The sequence below is a fragment of the Phodopus roborovskii genome, unplaced genomic scaffold, assembly GCF_943737965.1.
Source record: "Phodopus roborovskii unplaced genomic scaffold, PHOROB, whole genome shotgun sequence".
In the NCBI taxonomy this organism is placed as follows: Eukaryota; Metazoa; Chordata; class Mammalia; order Rodentia; family Cricetidae; genus Phodopus; species Phodopus roborovskii.
The window spans coordinates 21,664,834-21,684,776 of NW_026126540.1; the positions used below are offsets into that span (position 1 = coordinate 21,664,834).

The 19,943-nt window shown below is 56.0% G+C and overlaps 1 protein-coding gene across 1 annotated transcript; it reads right to left on the minus strand.

Moving 5' to 3' along the window:
- Positions 1 to 3,367: 3,367 nt before the first annotated feature.
- On the minus strand, positions 3,368 to 15,471 carry Bcan (brevican). The gene is made up of 15 exons (XM_051199241.1): positions 15,342 to 15,471; positions 14,596 to 14,967; positions 14,139 to 14,313; positions 13,786 to 13,913; positions 13,104 to 13,397; positions 11,699 to 11,920; positions 10,609 to 11,154; positions 8,295 to 8,402; positions 7,754 to 7,912; positions 6,918 to 7,000; positions 6,472 to 6,616; positions 5,975 to 6,252; positions 5,593 to 5,725; positions 5,471 to 5,478; positions 3,368 to 3,490 (listed from the first exon to the last, which is right to left on the minus strand). The coding sequence occupies exons 1-15, from the start codon at positions 15,430 to 15,432 to the stop codon at positions 3,368 to 3,370; spliced, it is 2,865 nt and encodes a 954-aa protein (XP_051055198.1). The 5' UTR covers positions 15,433 to 15,471.
- Between the last annotated feature and the right edge of the window lie 4,472 nt (positions 15,472 to 19,943).

The window sequence follows — 19,943 nt, forward strand, 5'->3', positions numbered from 1 at the left end:
GGGGAGAATACCGTGTGTGGGGGAGGGGAGGAAACAATAGTACCTAGGATGGAAGAGATCTGGGGTAGTGGAAGACAGAAAGCAGACAGAGTGGTGGGAAGGGAAGAGAGTGGGGAGAAGGCCTTGGGAAGATGGCAGGAAGCCCTGGCTGCTGGCAAAGTCCTCACCAAAAAGCCAGGAAGCATGGACTCTTCCTAAGAGAAATGGGTGCTCCTGAAAGGTTTGTGCACAGGTGCCACCTCCAGGACTTCCGCTTCCTGAGAGCAGGCTGAGCAGGAACAGGCCCCAGAGTCTGTTAGTGGTGCAGGCGCAGGCCAGCACACGGGACAGGGGGTGGGAAAGGACAATAGTAAGACACGGGGGGGGGGGGGCACAAAGGGAAGTCTCAGGAGCGGTGTGAGAGACTGGGAGCGAGCGCAGGACAGCACGACTCAGGGCTGGTTCAAACACTGGATGTGGGGATGCCATTTCCAAGACAGAGATGCCTTGGGACTGGCCGGGCCAGAGGGTATGCTTGGGATTCAGGACTCAGGACCAAGCAAGGACGAGAGTTGCAATCTCAGCAGGCCCACTGAGACCCTGGGAAGGAGAAGAGGGCCCTGCAGAAGGCCGACCAAATGGCCCAAGAGGACAAAACCAGAACAAGGGCATCAAAGTCCTTCAGGGAAGCAAGGTCTGTTGGTGCCTGGAAGTCCTGAGTACAGAGTGAATGTGCTAGCAGGACACACTGCTAAGGATGGAGCATCATCCCCTCAGAAGAGAATGAGGAGGGGGCAAGGGAGGAAACATTCCCCAACACACACACACAGCATGAGGCAGCGGGAGGTTATTCTGGGGCCTCCTCTGGTAAATATAGCCTCTGAGCTAGCCGGAGACAGGCTGGGGGGGGGGTGTCGGGCGGAGGTGGCTTCCTCGGTTTGTTTGGGGCACTTCCTTATAAGGCTGTGCAGGCTGAGGCGCCTCCAAGGGTGAGGTCAGGGGCAGAGGCTCCCTCCGGCCCAGCCTGCTGCTGTCCCTGTAGCTGCCGGAGTCTCCAAGGAAATCAAAGCCTAGGCTTTGTGACACAGCCAAAGCCGCTCTGATTGTGGCCTCTTAAAACGCTCCCTCTGCCTTCCTGCTCTGAGCACATTCTGGGCGGGGCTCTCAGAAGTTGATCTTGAGCCCCTGGACCCCTCCCCCCCCCCGCAGAGCCTGGGCTTTTCCACCTGTAAAGTACTGGGGGAACTGAATCCTTCCTCGAGGCTCCAAACAGTTCTGACCTGAATGACATCACCCTCGGCCTCTGGGTCAAATAATTGGCATTCATTCATTGTCTGAAAGAAATCCCCCTCTCCATTCCTATGCTGCCCACAGCCCACACCCCAGCCTCACCCTGGGACACCAGCTGCTGCCACTTGACCTGTGCTGTTGCAGCTGCTGCCAGTCATGCTACCCTCTCTGATGAGGGATGAAGGAATGTGATTTCATTTTGTCTGGAATGTGCTGTCTGTACTTCCCTGGGAGGGGAGCCCACCGAGCCCAGAAAGTCCAATTAGACTCTGGCTTAGGGACAGGTTCCCTAGTGAGTTCCTATTGTACCCCATCCCACCTCTCAGGGGAGGGCTAAATTCTAGGATGGGCCACAGGATGGTTGGAAGCTAGACTTGCGTCCCCCTGGGAGGAGGAAGAGCCGTTTCTCCCTGGTACCGGTAGTGAAGAAAGGTTGCCAGCAGCTGTCCCTGAGCCCCCACCCCCACCCCAGGATCACACTAGAGCATGAGGCTGTAGAACCATGGACATAGCCTGGCTCAGGGGCAGAGGGAAAGCACAGTGAGGTCCCAGCAGTCTGCCCTGGCAGGCAAAGGAAAAGGTGTCTCCTCTCCTAGGCCCCTGCTTCCTTCAGCCTGAACCCTCTCCCCCCCCCACCCCACCCCCGCACCTTCTAAGTCAACAATGCAGCACCGGCCAGCATTTCAGGAGTGGCTGACCTGCATCTTGTCTCAGCCCTCTCCAGGCCTGGTGCCCAGGCGCTCCAATGTCAATGTCCCTCTTATAACCCAACTGCCCTTCTGTATGCCCTGCCCTAAAAGGATAGGTATGTCCCAGGTGTCTGAACCCCGGGTCACAGTGCCAACTTCTTTCCTCTTCGATCTCTTCCTTCAGCCCAGATGAACTCCCTCCCCAGCTCCACCCTCCCTCCCCACCCTTAGGACTCAGCTGTGGCTCCATAAATAAACTGAGGCAGGTGCCAGGAGGCCTCTGTCGAGGAACCCCCTCCCTGCTGTGGGTTCAGCTGCTCACAATCTGTTGGCCCTGGGCCCCAGGAAGGGTTAGCCCTGGACTCCCCCTGGGTTCTCTGGGGCCCTTTGTTCCCATTAATGGAAGCCTCACTCACTTTTCGGGAATCCCTTCCACCCTCTTTCCCTCCTCCCCAGCCTTCTAGAATTGCTGTCTCCCCAGGATTGCTCTGAGTTCCAGGCACCTTAGAGGGAACTTCAGCAGACTGTAATGGAGAAATGGAGGTATAGAGTGACACATTTTGTCAATGATGTAGTGTCTCCAGATGCCACTTGGGATCAGCAGAATGTCAGCCAGGCTGCCTCACGTTGAGTTTTAAATATGAGTGTTTAGTACCATCTTAAGTGGTCAATACTCTTCTCCCTGTTAACAATCAACCTAAACACCAAGACAGAGCCATCTGGGTACCTGGAGGCTTGGGATCCACCCAGTTAGCCATTGGCTTAGTGAGACTGTAAGGACTCAGGCATTATGCTGGCCTTGTCCCTGTCACCTGGTGGAAGGTACTGAAGCAGTGGCCTGGTCAGCCTAGTCTGCACTCAGGTGCAAAGGACCCCTTCAAAAGAAAGACCCGCTTACTTAAGCTCTCCCCCCCTTTCCCGCTGTTCCCCTGGGGCAGACAGGACTCCCCTCCCCCCCCCCCCCCCCGTCTCCCTCTTCTCTCCTGTCCCCTGTGTCACTTTACCTTTTCTCTTTTCTTCCCCCCCCCCCTTTAGAAACTTCTCACTTAAACTCCATGTGCCAGTTGCCCGCCACGGAATCCACCAAGGTCCCTCATGCAAGCTTCCCCCTTGAGATTTATCAGAACAGACAGTGTCTTCACAGCCTACTCGGTTCTCTTTCCCAGCCTTTCCTCAAGCTCTGTCCCTAAATGTAACACTTATTCTGCCCAGGAGGAAGCTGGCGATTTTGCAATAAGCCAGATAGAATTCAGAGCTCAGCGAAGACCTCCATCTGGGGGAGGGAGAGCTACTTGGATCATGCCCCGAGAGAAGGGGCACCTGGGCAGGCACCATGGGCCAGGATCTGACTACAGTGCCTGAAAAAGATCTCTGACAGGCTGGGCATTTTTAGAAGTCTTCGGGAACTGCTAAGTCACTGTGGACACCAGGACAATGGGGCCCTTTCTCTCGCACACAGAAGTCAGACCCACAGACAAAGGCCCCCAGTGAGGTTGGGGCAGTACTGTAGGAGGCAAGGGGATGGCGAGCAACTGGGAAGTGGAATGTGTCAGAGCATCCAGAGGCAGCAGGAACCTGGCAGAAGGCCAAATCATTGGCGCCAAGGCCCTGGGCAATGCTCAAGCCCTACCTGTTGTCCAGGGTGGTTTCTCTTTTCCAATACCTCCTAAACCTCAGGACAAGATAGCCCGTTGGGAACCCTGCTTACACTCATATGAGGAGGAGGCAGAGAGCTGGGCCACACAGTCAGGGTCCTGATGGTGTTGCCTAGGCGACTGGAGGTGTGGCCCTACTTCATCTCTCCAGAGACTACCAGGGTGCTCCATATGGGACCTCTTTCTGAGGTACAAGCTAGCTACCTTCTGTGCAGGGCACTGCTGAGTCATCCCAGGACACCCTCCTCCCCCCTCCCCATCCTCCCTTCCTCCGGAAGCCCAGCCTAGCCAGGACAAAGCTTCCTGTTTGCTGCTCTGCCAGAGAAGACCAGCAGGTGGTAGAGGATTCTTGTTCTCATCCTCCATCTACTTCTGGAACTCTCATCCATGCTATGGGAGACTTGATGAGAATCTCAGGTTGGGAAGCCCAGGGTGCCACAAATCCACCATAGTATCCAGACAGCCTCAGTGAGTTTTGAACCCGAAGGACAGACATTGCCTCTTCTCCTGCCTGCTTCTTAGGGCGCATCCTCAAAGGTCACCTGAGTTTCTATCCACTCAGTTCCAGCTAAATGCCCAGACAGCCTCCAGCATGCATCCCATGGGCCAGTACAGGATAAAGCAGGGTCCTCTCTGTCCCCAGTTTCATTCTCTTCCCAGTTTGTGCTCAGGCCACTCTGGGCTGGCTATGTGGGCAGGCAGATGAGCCCAGGCCTGATTGAAGGAAGGTGATGGTGAAGGTGGTAAGGTCTGAGAAATGGGTGTTTTTGTTTTGTTTTGTTTAGAGAGGGGCCAGGAAAGCCCCAGGTCCTCAGCACCACCCTCCCAAGCCCCTGCCTGGCACTCTCAGCATTCTGAGTCTGTCTCCTTGCCAATTGGTTTTTCCCAGGTCGGCTGACTTTTAGAAAAGCACCAAGAACCGCCAAGTATGTCAATGGGCATAAGGATTGTGTCCACATGACACTCAATGCTGAGTGATCCACGTGTGAGATCTGCAGCCATATTTTGTCTTTAACAGGCACTCTAGCCGAGCAAGGCTGCACTGAGGAGTCCACTGAGCTTTGGCCGGTTCAGGCACCGGTCTCCCACTTCCTAGCTTGCAGTGACCTCATCACTTCAGCCTCCACTGACTCAGCTCGGGCCAGCCCAGTCTGGCCAGCCGGAAGTCCTGCTCTCCCCGCACCTAACTGCCCCGCAATTCCAAGTCCCCGCATGACAGAAAGACCGCGATGCCCCCTGGTGGCCTCTCTCCCCTCCCTATTCACCATGACCTCTAGAATCACATACCTGTGTCCGCTGCGCCCTCTACTGGTCACAGCCTGTGAATCCCTTGGCGTGGCGGAGGACTCTGGTCCTTCTTAGCTTGTTTTTAATTTCCACCCTCCTGCTTCTCCGTCTGACGCCCAGACTTCCCTTCAGTAGTTCCTAGAGGCACTCAGAATGAAGCCATCAGGAAGCTCCCTAAACCAGACTCTTCATTCGGCTGGTGTCCCAATACGCCCAATACGAAACATGTAGTCATAGTCATGAGTTCTCAACCGGCCGGGGAACTCTTGCATCAGGCATTGCTCTATCCACCAACTTCTTGGTGACTTCTCTGACCCTTTTGCAAGCTAACAATCACAGCGGCCCTACTTACACCTACCTTCGGGGGTTCTGCCCAACACCATCTGGCTGTCTACACATACAGAAGCATCAAACTTGTTTGGGTTCACACAACTTTATTTCCATATGGTTTTGCTGTCCTTCTGCAAACCCTCTGAGAATCAAGGACGAGTAGCACAATGTCCCACAGAGAAACTGAGGGGCAAGGAGGCAGTTGACATGACAGAGCAGCTGAGGCACTTAGGGACTTACCCGTTGTCCTGAGGGTAAAACCTGAGAGAGAGGGCCTAGGCTAGGTGGAGCCATCCAAGTGTTTCCCAGAAACCCCTCCTGGTACTGTCCTTTGAACTCCAGGCCCTCCCCTCCCATGTCACCGGCAGGCAGTCGAAGTGACAGGGCAGTACGGGGCAGCAGTCTTCCATGCTGGCTCCCTATAGACTGGACAGAGGTGTCAACAGTGCCTTCCATGCCTTGGGAGCTGTCCCTACGGCCCTTCTGGGGTGTCCACTGAAAGCAGAGCACGGGCCTGGGGAAGACACACATACTCACCCTCCACACTGGACTGCCGCTCAGCTCCTCAGTACCCCGAGTCCTTGCTATTTAACTCCCGACCTTACCAAAATATTTGCCCTGCCCTTAGGAGCTCAAGTGTGGTTGCAGGTTCTCAGTCACCTGCACCTAAGGAGCCTGTAGAGCTCCTCCAGCCCACTTCCTTCTATTAGCCTCAGAGAGAGGCAGTGGCCACTCTAAGCTCACACAGTCAGGGAATGACAGGTAGATGGGTCTTAAGCCCAGGGCTTCTAAGTAGCTGGTGGCCCCCATCTGTTTCCCCTTGTCACTCACAGGCCTTCGGGGCACACAGGAAATCTGAGGGGCCTCCCATAGCCCATTCTCCTGGCAGCGGATCAAAGGCAGGTTGCGCTGGGCCAGCCCCTCTCGGCACCGATATCGTAGTACAGTGTCCACCGCGTAGCGCAGCCGAGGACGACCAAATATTTGAGCCAGGGGCAGCTGTGGTGGAGGTCCACAGGACACTGCAAGGGACAAACAATTAGAAGCTGAGAGCCTGGCTCTGTGGATGATTGTTCCCAGAAATCTGATGGGGAGGGAAGGAGTGGCTGACAAAATAAAATCTTAGGAGGCCAATGTAATGCATCACCCTCCCACAGTCTGGGTACGCCCTGAGGGGCTTTCAGGTAGCTTTGCTATCCTTTTATAAGTGGCAGTCCCAGCCACCCTTCCCCAGCCCTCACCAAGCCCCATCTTGCAGGTGTAGGAGAGGTGGTAGTTGCAGGGCACATCACTCCACTGTCCCTGGTCATGCCACACCATGACCACACAGTTCTCCCCAGACAGGAAGTAGCTGTCAGGCTGCCCAGGGTTCCAGTTTTCATAGAGCTGGGAAGGGGGAGCGGAGGAGGCTGTGAGAAGACCCGGCAAACACTGGGAGGAAGGCCCTGGAAGAGCTGGAGGAGGGACTCGGGCGTCCCAGGGTATGGAAGGACAGGGGTCTGGTGACTGGGGCAGGGGCTTTGCAGGAAGGAGACAAGAGCCAGAGGGGACAGGGGCAAGAAAGAAGGGGTCCAGGGGGAAAGTGGGAACAGAGGAGGCCAGGAGGGGAGGAAGAGACAGTGACAGTGACTGAGGGCAGAAGGGCATCCAGGAAGTGAGCAGACTACAGTGCAGTATGAGTCCTCACCAGAGGGGCGCCATCTGACCACAAGAAGTCACCCTCGATGGTCCTGTCATTGAGTCCAATCCACTGGTACTCCCGGTAGCGATCTGGGGAGAAAAACCAGAGGTGCAGTAAGCGTTAAGTCCCTTGTTCCTGGGACAGTGATTGACCTTTTGGGGATTCCATCCAAAAACCTGCTCCCTGTGTCTTGCTGGCTTGTGGCTGCTGGCTCAGGAACAGGCTCCTCTACCAGGAGAGCAGTGTCAATGGACTGCCCCACCTCTCCCCCCCCCCCCCGTAAGATAACTATATTTAACATCATAAAGACTTTCCCTAAATTCTTTTTTAATTTTATGTGTATGGGTGTTTCGTCTGCATAAATATCTGTGTGCCACTTGTGTGCAGAGGCCGGAGGGCTTCGGATTCTCAGGGATTGGAGTTATAGATGCTTGTGAGCTGTCATGTGGGCACCAGGAATCTAACTCCGAATCCTTCGGAAAAGCAACCAGTGCTCTTAACCAATGAGTCATCTCTCTAGCCTGCCTCCCTATATTCTTAAGTGACCTCCACACCCCCACGGAGCAGGGCATGCAGATGGAGGACAGCACTCGGTGAGGGGAAGAGGAAGCGCAAACCTTGTTACCATAGAGATAAGGAAGTAGAGGCACGTGGGAAAACAGGGAGCCCCGCAGTCTAGGCAGCCCTGCAAACGTAGGACACGGAGCCCAATCACCCCACAGCACATCTCCCAGTGAGTGAGAGGCAGGAGTAAGGGAGGGGGGAAAGGGAGTGAGAGAGACAGGAAGGAGGGAGGAGTGGGCTTGGTGCAAAGCGAGTGCAGGAAGCCAGGCTTCACCCACCGTTGACGAAGTCCTGCTCCTCTGGGGTGCAGATGCTGGTCAGATGCGCACCTAGTACTCGGCACTGGCTTTCTGCCTCCTCCCAGCTTCTCCGTGTGGAAAAATGCTTGTAGCAGGCACCCTGGAAGGCTTCCCAGCCAGGACTGCAGAAGTGAAGGCCTGGAGCACAGGGGAGGGAGCATCTTAGGCTGCCAGCTCTCAGATTGGCTTCTTCAACTGGTTGGCTAGTAGTAGGAGGGGAGGGCTCAGAGACATTCTAGTACAGCCAGGGGCTCTCAGCTCTTGGGCAGTGGCTAGGTCAGCTGGCTCTCCAGCCCTGGCCTGTGCAGCCCTCCATGCTGGAGAAGCTTCTTCTAGCCTCCTCCCTGCTCCAGAGACGGGATAGTAAGAGTTTAGATTCAGACCAACTATGTAACTTGCTTGAAGGGGCAATTCATTCATGACAAGGCCCAAACCAATGACCTCCCTCTACCTTGGGGACTAGTATATTGGGGTAGGATTCAGTCTTTCGACCTGCCTCCATGCCCTTCAATACACTCACCAACATCGCACAGGTCCCCCCCATAGCCCGGCAAACACAGGCAGCGGAAACCCTCCTTCTCCTCCAAGCATGTCCCACCATTGTGGCAGGGGCTGGGGATACAGTCACCTGCTGGGGGAGAGAAATGAGGTGGAGGAGCATGAGGGTAAGCTGTGCACACTGAGCTCTCAGGGAAGGGTTCAGGGTCCCCCAGCCCAGACACCTTCCAGAACCTTCCAGATCAGTAACAGTTGTGCCCAGAGCTGGCCCTTGCTACAGCCATCTCTCAGTTCTGGCCTTCTCTCCTCACTCTACCTCCCAGTTCTTCACTGGCTCACCCTTGTACAAGCCCATCATGCTCCCACCAGCAGGAGCCCTGATCAGCGGATAGAAAGGGGCCAAGAAAGGCCAGAAACCCTGGGTTGTCAATTATGAGACCTGGATTCCTGCCCGTCTCAGGCTGAGCCACCCGCCTTCTCCAAACTTCTTTCTGGGCCCTGCCTAGCTGCTAGAGGGGCTGCCAGCATCTACTGCATTCTGGTCAAGATGGCCACAGGCAGCTCAGGCAGACCAGGTCTCTCAGAACTACTCCACACCAGCAGCCCACAAGGCCCACAATGCTTCACGCTGGCCTCAGCGGGGGAGGGGGGAAGAAAGCTGAGCTAATTTGCCGATGACCTAGCTACAGTAGGTAGAATGGACCAGTCAGCCTTTCGAGCATCCACTCCTCATTTCCGCCTCCACCAACAGTCTCCCCCACTAAGGTGAAGCCTGGCCTCAGGAGATGAAGGTGAGAGTCCCTGATGTCCTCATTTTCTCCAGTCTCCTCTCTTTCCTGGGAGACAGCTCAGTCCCTGGTCCTCCTGCTCTCTAAGCCATAAGACCCACCCTGGCTGTGGGTTACAGGGCCTGGACCTTGGCTGGGCAGTGTGGGGTGAAGGGACGCCTTTTGAGTTTTCCTTTTGGGGAAGTACTTCTTTCCCATCTCCTGACATAGCTGGCTAGGGGCTCTCTGGCTCCCTCTACAGGTGAGCTACACTGCAGCAATTCCCCCTTTCCCACTCCAGCCACTCCAAGGCCAGTGGGCAGAAAGGCAACAGCTGCAATGGGTGAGCTGAAGATGACATAGATAGGGGTCACGGAGAGGAGGGGAGAGCCTGGGAGGGCCTCAGCCTTTCCTGAGGGCTTCCAATGGGAACCGCAGGCTTCTGGGACAGAGGCTCCTCTCAGATGGTGGAAGCCGGTTCCTTTCCTTCCACCCCATTCCACCTCACCCTGCTCTGCGTGGTCCTTGGCGTTGGAGATCATAAACCCACTTCTCTGGGGGCTGGAGTGGTCATTAGTGCAGGGTTAGTGCAGTAGGGGAACACCGGGCACAAGGAGCAGTAGTGCTGTCCCTTACAGGGTGCATGGAAGGGGATGGTGTATGTAAGTAAACCTTGGGGAGCCAGAGAACTGGCTCCATGCAGGAACTACCTGGGTAGGTCACACACCACACCACACCCTGGCTGTGAGTCCTTCTTCCGTAGGTGGCAGAGGACTCCCTTGGGTGAGATGTAAGTCAAGTCTGGGGTCTCAGTAGTAAGGGGGGAAGTGTAGATGGTCCAAGGAGAGACAGAAGGGACAGCAAGGGGCTGCTGCCCCATTGGAACGGCAAGGGTGTTGGCTGAAGAAGAGTGGCATAGACTCACATGGAGAGTCACAGAGGAATGGAGAGGGCACATGGGACCAGACATTCCTGATTCAGACTCAGTCATGAGCAGAGAAGACAGCTGGAGATGGCAGGGTGTCAACAGCTGGGTACAAAGCACTTTAATAGACATTTATTTCCAAGGCTTGTTTTCCACAAAACGGTCAAAAAATACTTCACAGAAGTAGTGGCTTAAGGCTCTTTGGGGTGAATATTCTGGTCCCCAGAAGTGAGGGCAGGTATGGTCTCTCAGGCTTCCCTGGAATCGCTGGGGGGGGGTGATTAAAGGGATGGAGCAAAGGACACATGGAGGAGAGCAGAGATGATGGACCTGGCTCCAAAGGGTGTGATGAGCGGTGCGGGCATCGGGAAGAGGCATGGGGACATTCTGTCTGGCCTGTGAGTGTGAGCTACAGCACAGGGCCCACGGCTCAGGAGTGGGGCTTGGGTGGCAGGGAGGAACAAGAACTGGGTGGAGAGACAAGATGGGACATCCAAGATTGGAGACCCACAGGGAGAGACAGGTAAGGGGACGGCGGCAAAGGACCAGAGGGTCTGCAGAGAAGGTGGATTAAAGGCCGACTGCCCAGAGCTGGAGAAGGAGAAAAAGGAGGAACGAGGGTACCGAGCCTTCAGCAGAATTACCTGGTGAGGGGGCCACAGCCACGCCGCCTCTGCTGGCACTGTCGGTGGGCAGTACTGGCTGGGCCTGCACTGGGGTCCCTGCCAGAACAGTTCTTCCAGACTTCTCTCCTGAGGGGGTCTCCAGCTCCTTGGTACCCTCAGGGGCCCATGTGGCTGGAAGCAGGGAAGGGCCATCCTCCAAGCTGGAGCTCCCTGCTTCCTCGCTCTCTCGAGGGACCCCAGAGAGCTCGGGGCTTCCAGTTTCACCTGCTACCTCTCTTGCTCCATCTGGAGTGGATGTGAGGCTTCCCTCCCTTGGGGGGAGTAAAGTCTCTGCAGATGGTCCATGGACCCTCGGAGGCCTGGGAGAAGGTGATGCACCCAGCTGCAGAACTGCCCCAGCTGGTGGGGACACCTGGGAGAGGGACTGCTCTGTTTCAGAGCCAGTGGGGAGAGGGCTGCTGAGCTCCCTGGGCCACACCCACAGGTCCTCCTGCTCCTTCTCTTCCTCCAGAACCTCTGTGTCTTTGTATCTTTCTTCTTCCTCCAGGCCTATGTCTTCCTCTTCTGAGGACCCGGTAGGTGGTGGTGGTGGTGGTGGTGCAACGGATTGGGTTTCCGATTCTGACCACAGCAAAACAGTTCAGCACCAGGGACAGCACCCCAGAGCAGGCTGGGGAAGGTAGGGGAAGGGCGGGGCATGGGGGAGGGCCCCGGGGAGACCTGGGAGAGAGGTGTCCTTGGTGCACACTGCCTGTCTGGAAGAACTCTGACCCTGCAACACTCTGCAGGGTTCTGCAAGGCGCTTCTAGCTCGGGCAGACAAGGCTGTTGCATCTCCCTCTCCCAGTCTGCCAACTTTTTCTTATCTCTCTGGGAGATTAGGATTATATTTCCTTCCCAAAGAGCACCCTCTAAAAACATGCTTCTCTAACTGCAGAGAACTGGAGGTGGAATTTACTTGAAAACGAAATTTGGGAAAGGGATAGGAGAGCTGCCAGAAGGCCAGGCCAAAATTATGCCAGCTATGACCCCAGCATCCACCCGGGATTGCCCTCCTGCCCCCAACTTCTCTCAGGTGGTGAGAATCCAAGGTATGGGCTTAAAGTTACCTAGAAGAATCCCAGGGGCCTCTGCTGGATCTTCTGGAGAGGAACTTCCTCCTCCCCCATCCTCCGTGATGGGAATAGAGTAGATGGCCCCACGAGACTCACTCTCCATAGCTTCCTGAGGCAATTGAAGTTCCTCTAGCTTCTCTGTCACTGTGACAATGGCCTCTAGTCCATCGGAGGCTGGGCTGGAGGCCTCAGAGAAGTCTGAGTGGTGGGCAGAGTCTGTGGCAAGAGGAAAAGGACAATGGGAAGCTAACTAGGCAGCTGAGTCCTTCTAGGGCATGGCCTGCATTTGAGCCTCTAGAATAGACCCCAGCAGGCCCTAGAATGTGCTTCAATCCTTCCACAGCTTCTTACAGAGAGCTCACAGGCACCCTGGGACTCCATCACTAATGGAGTACCTGTTAGTTTTTAGGCTAAGCATTCTCTGGGTATGGTATAGAGAATGCTAGGAAAACCCCATGCTGAGAAAACAGAGACAAGACATACATAATAGACCACTTGAGAAGTTATAAGACAAAGTTGGGGCTAATTTTCCTTCAGGGGGTCTGAAACATCTGAAGGAGATGCTTCCTGAACTGAGGGAACACTGAGTGGGTGGATGGAGTGGTCTGTACTTTGTAGGCTGAGTTTGGGTTGAGAAGTGACAGACTCCATCCCCCAGGCACAACATTCAATCTTCACTGAGGAGCTTGGGATTCAACTAAGGCAACAGGAAAAAGGAACAGACCTGCCTTCTGTGTGTTCTGCTCAGTTACTACCTCATCATCTGGGGAGGGAACACAGAGCTAATGACTCCAAAGTGAAATTGGAGTAAGAGGAGCCCAGAGGACTATCCCCAGCAAGGACAGGCAGGACTATGTGTCCCTGTGCCTGTGACGACTTCTTCCAGCAAGCCTTGTTTCATCTCACTCCAGACCAGTAAACCTGCATCCCTGCTACCTCCATCCTCCATCTCCCCTCCCCGCTCCTCCACCCCAATGCCTCTTACTGTTCCCTTCAGGACAGAGTGCTGGGCTCAGAATCTGCAACCAGCTAACCTCCAGGTACCACCCTCTGTGCACTCAATAGCATTTGGTGTTGACCCCCAGTAAGCTGTAGGATCCAGGCACACTAGGGAGTTCCCGTTGTGGCTCACTGAAGAACTGGTTCAGCCACCTGTGCTGATCACTACACTGACAGACTTGAGGACTAGGCAACTTTGGAACTGGCAGAAGCTGGCACAGACAACTGAGGGGGAGGCAGGTGAAGTGATTCAGAGGCTACAGGGAAGATGCTCAGACCCTAGATGATAATCTGGGCACCATTAAGACCTCTGTGGGTAAATGACCAGGAAGATGGTGAAGATGAGGCTAGACTTCCAGGAGGTCTGGCGCTGCTTCTGAGGGCACCTGGGAAGGCTCACCTCGGAAGCAGTAGACATTGAAGCGGTTCTGCTTGTTGGGGAAGCCAGTCTGGTTGGGGAAGAGGAAGAGGGTCTTGACTCCTGGCAGACCCCCGCCACATCGTTGGCTGGGAGTGATGATGGGGTAGCGCACACTGCCATCAGCCAGCCAGCCGGGGCTGCATCGGTCCAGGCCACCATTCCAGGCTGCATACAGCTGGCCTGTGCTGGCAATCTGTGCGCCCCGTTCCAGACAGTAGTCCCGAGCCTCCTCCCATGTTAGCTTGCCAGGAGGGGCTCCTAGAAACAGTTCTCCTGAGTGAGAAGAGAGCCTGGGTCATCAGGCAGTTGGCAGTCCTTTTACCCTAAATACTTACAGGTCCCTAGGCAAACTCATTCCTGACATGGGGTCAGCTTACCCACCTGATAGTATGTATCAAGGTCTGCATCAAACCCAATGTGAAAACGAGTGCATAGAGGAGCCTAACCCTAATTCCTCACTCTATAGGGCTTGGAGGCAGCATTGCAACTCACCCCCAGTTGGTGACTACCTGTCAGGTTTGCTCATGGAGGTGCTTCTGGGACAGTGTTTGGAGAAGTACATCAACTGCCTGCCTATTCTGTCCTAGACACACGAAGTCTACTGGAGGACCCAGAAGAAACCAAAGGCCTTGTTGCAGAAAGGCTTGTCACTCCCAATCACCATTTAAGTCTTCAGCATAACAGTAGACGTCATACAGGTCCTCGGGACCCACCACTCCGTAGTTCCGGACTCCAGGGTAGCCATCCATGTCCCCATAGCAGGCTTCTCGTGGATTCTGGATGGGGTACCTAAGGGAGAGGAAGAGGCTAAGGACTGCTGTCTTCCCCCAGGAGGCTGTCCCATATCAACCCTACCGCTGTGTGACAAGTGGGGAATATCAGGACACAGAAAAGCATGTCCCAGGCTTCACCCACTTTCCTCAGGCCAGGGAGGCCTGGGAAACCTCGGTGGAGGGTGGAAGCCCCAAGCACTCTGACATGACCAAGAGCCCCTGGTCCACACTCCCAACCCACCTCACAGTCTGGTCGGACAGCCAGCCAGCATCACACTGTTCATAGCCGCCGAGGTATGCAGCATAGAGCTGCTCAGGGGTGGCGATTCGGGCACCTATGCGAGCACATGCTTCCTGGGCTCCAGCAAAGGAGAAAGCATAGCGGGCAGAGCCCTCTCGGTAGAGGAAGACGACCCCTGAGGAGCAGAAAGGACTCCTGAGCTTGACAATCACCAGCACACTGACCTCCCCTCCCGTCACTCCCGGTTCACAAAAGGCAATGTCCGATTGTGCTCACTCTAGAGCTGTTTCCCGCTCTCCTTTTCCAATTCAGTTTGTGCCTTTCACGTGCAAGGTTTGCTAAGCCTCCACACACTCAGCTTCCTGCGGGGCCAGAGTTCTTTCTCCTCTCTCTCTCTCTCTCTCTCTCTCTCTCTCTCTCTCTCTCTCGGGAACCTCACTCTATTCTGTCTTCTCACCTTTGACCTTGACCTCCACTGCATCACTGCTGTCGTCGATACCGTGCTGGACTTCGCAGCGATAGACCCCGGAATCATTGGGCCGCAGTTCGCTCAACACCAGAGACACATCGGTGAGAGATGCAGGGTAGGCGGGCAGCGCCACTCGGAACCGGTAGGCTTCGTTTACCTTGACCCGCAGCCCGCGCGCCACCAGCACCTCCGCCTCCCGGTCTCCGGACAGAAAGGTCCACTTGACCCGGGGAAAGCCCGGCGCGGCCCGGCGGCTGGTCAGCGGCCGCAGGTGGTGGACATGGCATGGGATGGTCAGGGCGCCGCCCAGCACGCCCCGCAGCTGCGTGGCGCCAATGCGCACGCGGAAAGCTCGGTCCTCTGTGGACAGGGGTCAAAGCCCGCTGCAGCCAGACGCAGGACGCAGTGCGCCTGTGCGCGTGGTTCCAAGCCCCGCCCCCCAGAACCAACTCGCCTAGGGTGCCTGCGCTCTGCTCAGGCTGTTGAGCCCTGCCCAGGGTCCTGAATCTGATCCTCCACCCTTAGCAGCCTCGACTCTAAGGCTCCCCCACTTTCAAGGGTCCCCAACTCATCCCTATTCTTCAGTTGGCCCCAGCCCTTGCCCAAAGAGCTTCCACGTCTTTCTCCTTCCCAGTACCTGGGCTGGAAGCAGGTGGCTAGGGTTGAACTGAGACAGCTTTCTGCCCTAGGGGAGATGCAACAGAGAAACAATGGTCCTCTGGAGGGTTGCTCACCTGAGCTGTCCTCTTTCAGATCATCAGCTGGGGCTGCAGGGGCCTGGGTCAGTACCAGGGCTGCCAGCAGGGACAGGAACAGTGAGATCATGCTGCAAACTTGAGGAGGAAAGATGAAAAGTGTGGTTAGACTTTAGGATGGACTTTCTCTGCTCTCTGTCATACCACATGGGCAGCACATACCAGAATCACCATTAACTCTGTTTCTGATCCCAACTCCTCAGCACAAAGAGGTGTCCCCAATTCAACTCATCGAGTGACCTAAGCCAAGGTCCTTACCATCAATAAGCCTCTTTTTTGCAAAGAAAAAAAAAAAGCTCAGCATCATTACTATGTTATGCATTCTGATGGGGCCATGTGCTTTGAGTGATGTCTGTCTGACTGCATACACACACACACACACACACACACACACACACACACATATATATATATATATATTTACCTTACTATAATCTACAGCAGAAAGCACCCCGTGCCTATGCCAGCACCAGACACAGAGTAGATGTTCAGTGAATGCTTATAACACAATGATGGATGGCACTGTGCAATCAGCTTCCCATGCTCTTCTGTTCAACCAGCCACCCACCAAACATTCAGAAAAAAAAAGGAGTCTGTACTGAACACATACAGCTTTTTTTGTCACAGCATGTATGCACTTAGAAATTGTAAGTCACCTAGAGGCAGGTCCCTGTGTATGAAAGGCATGTGTAGGCAGGGTTGGGAGCACAGCTGTGGCCCCACTCTCCCCTGCCCTCGGGTGCCGGGTGCCGATCCTGAGCCTCCTCCGCCCATGGTGAACCCCCAGCCTTTCCTGCCTAGCGTTCCTCTTCCAGGAGGGCCTCCTGGCCTGAGCCCAGGCACTGCAGCCTCTCCGGCTTCCTCCCCACAAGGACTTGGAAAGAAGTTTTCCTTGGTGCCCAACATCCTCCGCCCCCTCCATTCCTCCTACTTTGCTCCCAGTCACTCCCCTCTGCCTGGCACGGGCTTTCCCACCGGATCTCCTGGCTCAGAAGCCAGCTGGGACAAAGACCCTGTCCCTGCCAGTCTGGCCTCCATCCAGTTGCTCCTTCCCCCACCCATCTTTTGTGAAAGCCTACAACTTGGAGTGTACTGGAGAGGAGTACAGGGAGAGGCCACCCCTCTGCCCTGGCCATCGGCTCTGGAAACACTCTCCCTTTTTGAGGATCTCAGTGCACTTACACTCTCAGGGGAAATGGAGGTGGATGCCCAGGGAGGGCTGGGCCACCAGCAGAGTCAAATCAGCAGGCAGGGCATTTGCTTTCAGGAAGGAAAGCTGCAGAGTTAATAAACAGTCTTTAAAAATAAGTTACCAAAAAAAAAAAAAAAAAAAAAACAAAAACAAAAACAAAACCGTCTTTAAGAGCCAGGCCAGAGCTGGAAGACCCTGAGGGTCCACATGGCTGATGATGCAGCAGGGTCCAAGTTAGGACCTCAGGCAAGATTTCCTGCCGATTGATATGACTTATTCTCACTGGCTCCTTCTCACCCCTAGCCCTCACGCGCTCTGCCTATGATGGGAAATGTCCTTCTTTCAAGTGCTCCCAGGCAAACTCCCCTGCTAACCACCACTGTGGCCTTCACTCTCCGTTGGGCTGTGAGATAACTAGGGTTATCCCTGAGAAGCAAGAAGTAGACAGGTGCCAGATGTTCTGAGAAAGGGGTTGCCGGAGAATCCGGCTGGGCTACTGTCCAATGGGAGCAGGAGCTACTCACAATTCCGACCCCGTTACCATCCCTTTCACCTGTGTTGGGACAGCAGGGGAGGAGAAGGAAGCCTAAGGTCAGAGCGTCCGACTGCCCTGGGACATGAGTTTCCGACCTGAGTGGCCAAGAGTGGCTCCTGTTGGGAGCTCGGGCACTCTGACCCTTCCCGGAGAAGGCCGCTACAGCGCAACGAACTCAGCAGCCCCCCGCCTCCGCCTGGGGCATCCTCGGCTGCTGCGCAGCTCTCAATCGCCCACTGGCTCCGGCAGGCTGCGTGGAGGAGGCAGGGAGCGAGCGTCCGTGTGGCTCGGGGCGCGGAGACCCGCACAGTGCGCTGTGCGCCTGCCCTAGGAGAGGCGGCGTCGACCGCGCCCTCGGGTGCGCGGGGACCCCCAGAAGCTGCGGCGGGCGTCCCGGTCGCCCACAGCAGTCAGGCCCGCGACCCGCTCTCGCCCACGCCCGGATCCCCAAGCTCAGAGAGGTCAAGAAACTTGCCCAAGGTCACACAGCAAGTAATCGGCTGGCAGCGCCAGGTCTCCGCACTCACCTTGCGAGGTCCCCTCTGCACACCGCGCGTCCCGCAGCTGCGGCCGAGACTGCGGCGCAATGCGCGGGCGCGAGCAAGGCCGGGCGCGCGGGACGCAGACAGGGGCGCCAGCCCGCCGGGCGCCGCACAAAACCCCCTTTCTTCCCACGCGCCCCGCCTTCTGCGCCGTCCCCGACTCTAGCCGCCCCCGCGGGGGGCTCTGCGCGGTCACGGGACCCGTTGCTTCTCTGCGAGGGTTCTGGGCGACAGCGGCCAGAGCGAGGACAAGCGAAGTAGGACAAGGTTCCGCGGACGAGAGCCCAGGACTTGCTGCGGGGAGGGCAGGAGGGGCGGGGAGGGAGCGGTGGAGGGCGCTGTGGAGACGCAAGAAGGCGAGTTAGAACAAGGGAGGTACTTCTCATTGGCTAAAGGAAGGAGGACCGACTCAAACTTCGCAGCTCAGAGCCTGGAGGGTTGACGGGAGCTTTGCCCCGGGAAAGAGGGCACTGCCGGGTGAAACTGGAAAGCCGTGTTCTATGGCCGGAGAAGGTGAAGAGACCACAGCTTCCCGGCTAGAGGAAGCTTTGATTGCGCTGTGCTCCCTGGATGTTCCTTCTCCCTTCACAGAGCTGGAGCTGGCTTTGCAGTCTTGGCTAGGCGGAGGTGGGACAGCAGAGCCACGGCTTAGCCAAGCAAGTCTCGGCGTCAGTGGACGGTACTGATGGAGTAGACATCACAGGTTGCAAAAATCCACATGCAGAGCAAGAGCCTGTTAGCCCCTGTTGGGCTGCCCCGTGGCGCCCGGGGGTGGGCCTTGAGGACTGCCAGTTGCCCGCCCCCACTTCGCCCATTGCTTCTCCCTGCTTTCCCAGGCTTTTCCACTTCTCTCCTCCTCTCCCGCCTGGAACTCTAGGCAAAACCTTGGCACCAACTAGAGGCGACTCAGCCAGATCCCTGCCCCTCAGTCCTCTGGACGCCAGCAACGCCGGTGTGGGGGCCTTGGCCTCATCATTTCCAGATCCCCCAAATGCACCCTGCTCACCTGTAGCACCTTAACCCCAACACAGGGAACTTCGGGAGAGTTTTCTAACCATATCCCACCCCCAAGCTGTGGACTTAGTTCCAACCCGCCTTCAGATTCTCTAAAACAACAAAGCCCTCTCCAAACCCTTAAGAATTTAAAGAGAGGATTCCAGCCCAAGCCGCCCACTAGGGACAGGACAGAGCTGAACCGGAGCAGAATCACGAAGGGAGACAAATGCTAAGCAGTGACATCCGGAAGGGAAGGAATGGGACCGAGTGGAACCCCGAAGAAGCTGGGCAGGAGGCCTTTTCTTATTCATTCCAAAGCCAGCTATGGATCTGGTCCTGTTTGGGGGCCTAAAACTGGTGGAGTCATCAGCCGGGAAGGACTCCGAGGCTTTAGGTCTGGATGGCATCTGCGTGGCTCACCAGCACATGGGCTTCAGAGGGCTGCAGGTCCACCAGGCTAGGAAGCCAAGGGACTGCAACTCAGCCCAGTTGGTGTCTCGGATGTAGCACCATCTTTGCCTGGGAAACCCTGACTGTGGCCAGGGAAGACACCCCACCCCTAACATCCCTAAACCACTACCCCTGCACTCAGAGTTGTCAGTGCACACGTCCTGGCTCCTGGGGAGAGCAGGCGCTCCTGAGGTAGGGTGGGCTGCAGACTGCGGTAGGCAGATTCCTGGGGCCAGGGGAAGCCAGGAGAGCAGATAGCCAACTGTTAGGGACACCCTAGCCTCTGAATGCCCCTTCTGCTTCTGGGCTGTAAACCCACCCACACCCAGCAGGGTCCCCAGCACACATGTGGAATCTTTCTTTGTCACCCATAACCTTATGAAAGTCTATCCCAACCATTCTGATGAGGGGCTCAACAGCCCACTGCAGACTGGCCCTTCTTGAGGGAGCCCTTTCCTGAAAGTGGGCATTATGAAGGCCTCCTTTGTTGCCAGCTGGGAGCGTTTACACTGAAATCCATCCAGACTCAACTCTAACCATTGCTGGTAAGTACCTTCCCTCCAGTTTTGAGGTCTGGCATTTTGATTCATAGCCAAAGGACACTGCTCATTTCTATCCTCCGTCCCAGGGGTAACTGGACCCACGCCTGCTCCATGCAGCCCCCTTAGATCTTAGACATGCGTGCTGGCACTGGCAGCCAACAGAGGCAGCTTTCCTTCACAAACCTGTGTCCTAGCAACAGAATGTAGTGGCTCACATAGCCCCAGGGTTCATCTGGATGAGAAATGGTGAAGTGCAGTGTCACAGGGGTTGGCTGGTTGAACTAGAAGCTGCCAGCCCTGGACTACAGCACCGAGGGCTCAGCA

Excerpts from the sequence above, each read along its gene's own strand:
- Bcan (XM_051199241.1), bottom strand. The coding sequence starts at position 15,432 with ATGATCTCACTGTTCCTGTCCCTGCTGGCAGCCCTGGTACTGACCCAG. Across the intron at positions 14,314-14,595 it reads AGTGGAGGTCAAGGTCAAAG|GGGTCGTCTTCCTCTACCGA; the intron begins GTGAGAAGACAG and ends TCTGCTCCTCAG. Across the intron at positions 7,913-8,294 it reads GGGGGACCTGTGCGATGTTG|GCCTTCACTTCTGCAGTCCT; the intron begins GTGAGTGTATTG and ends CCTGTGCTCCAG.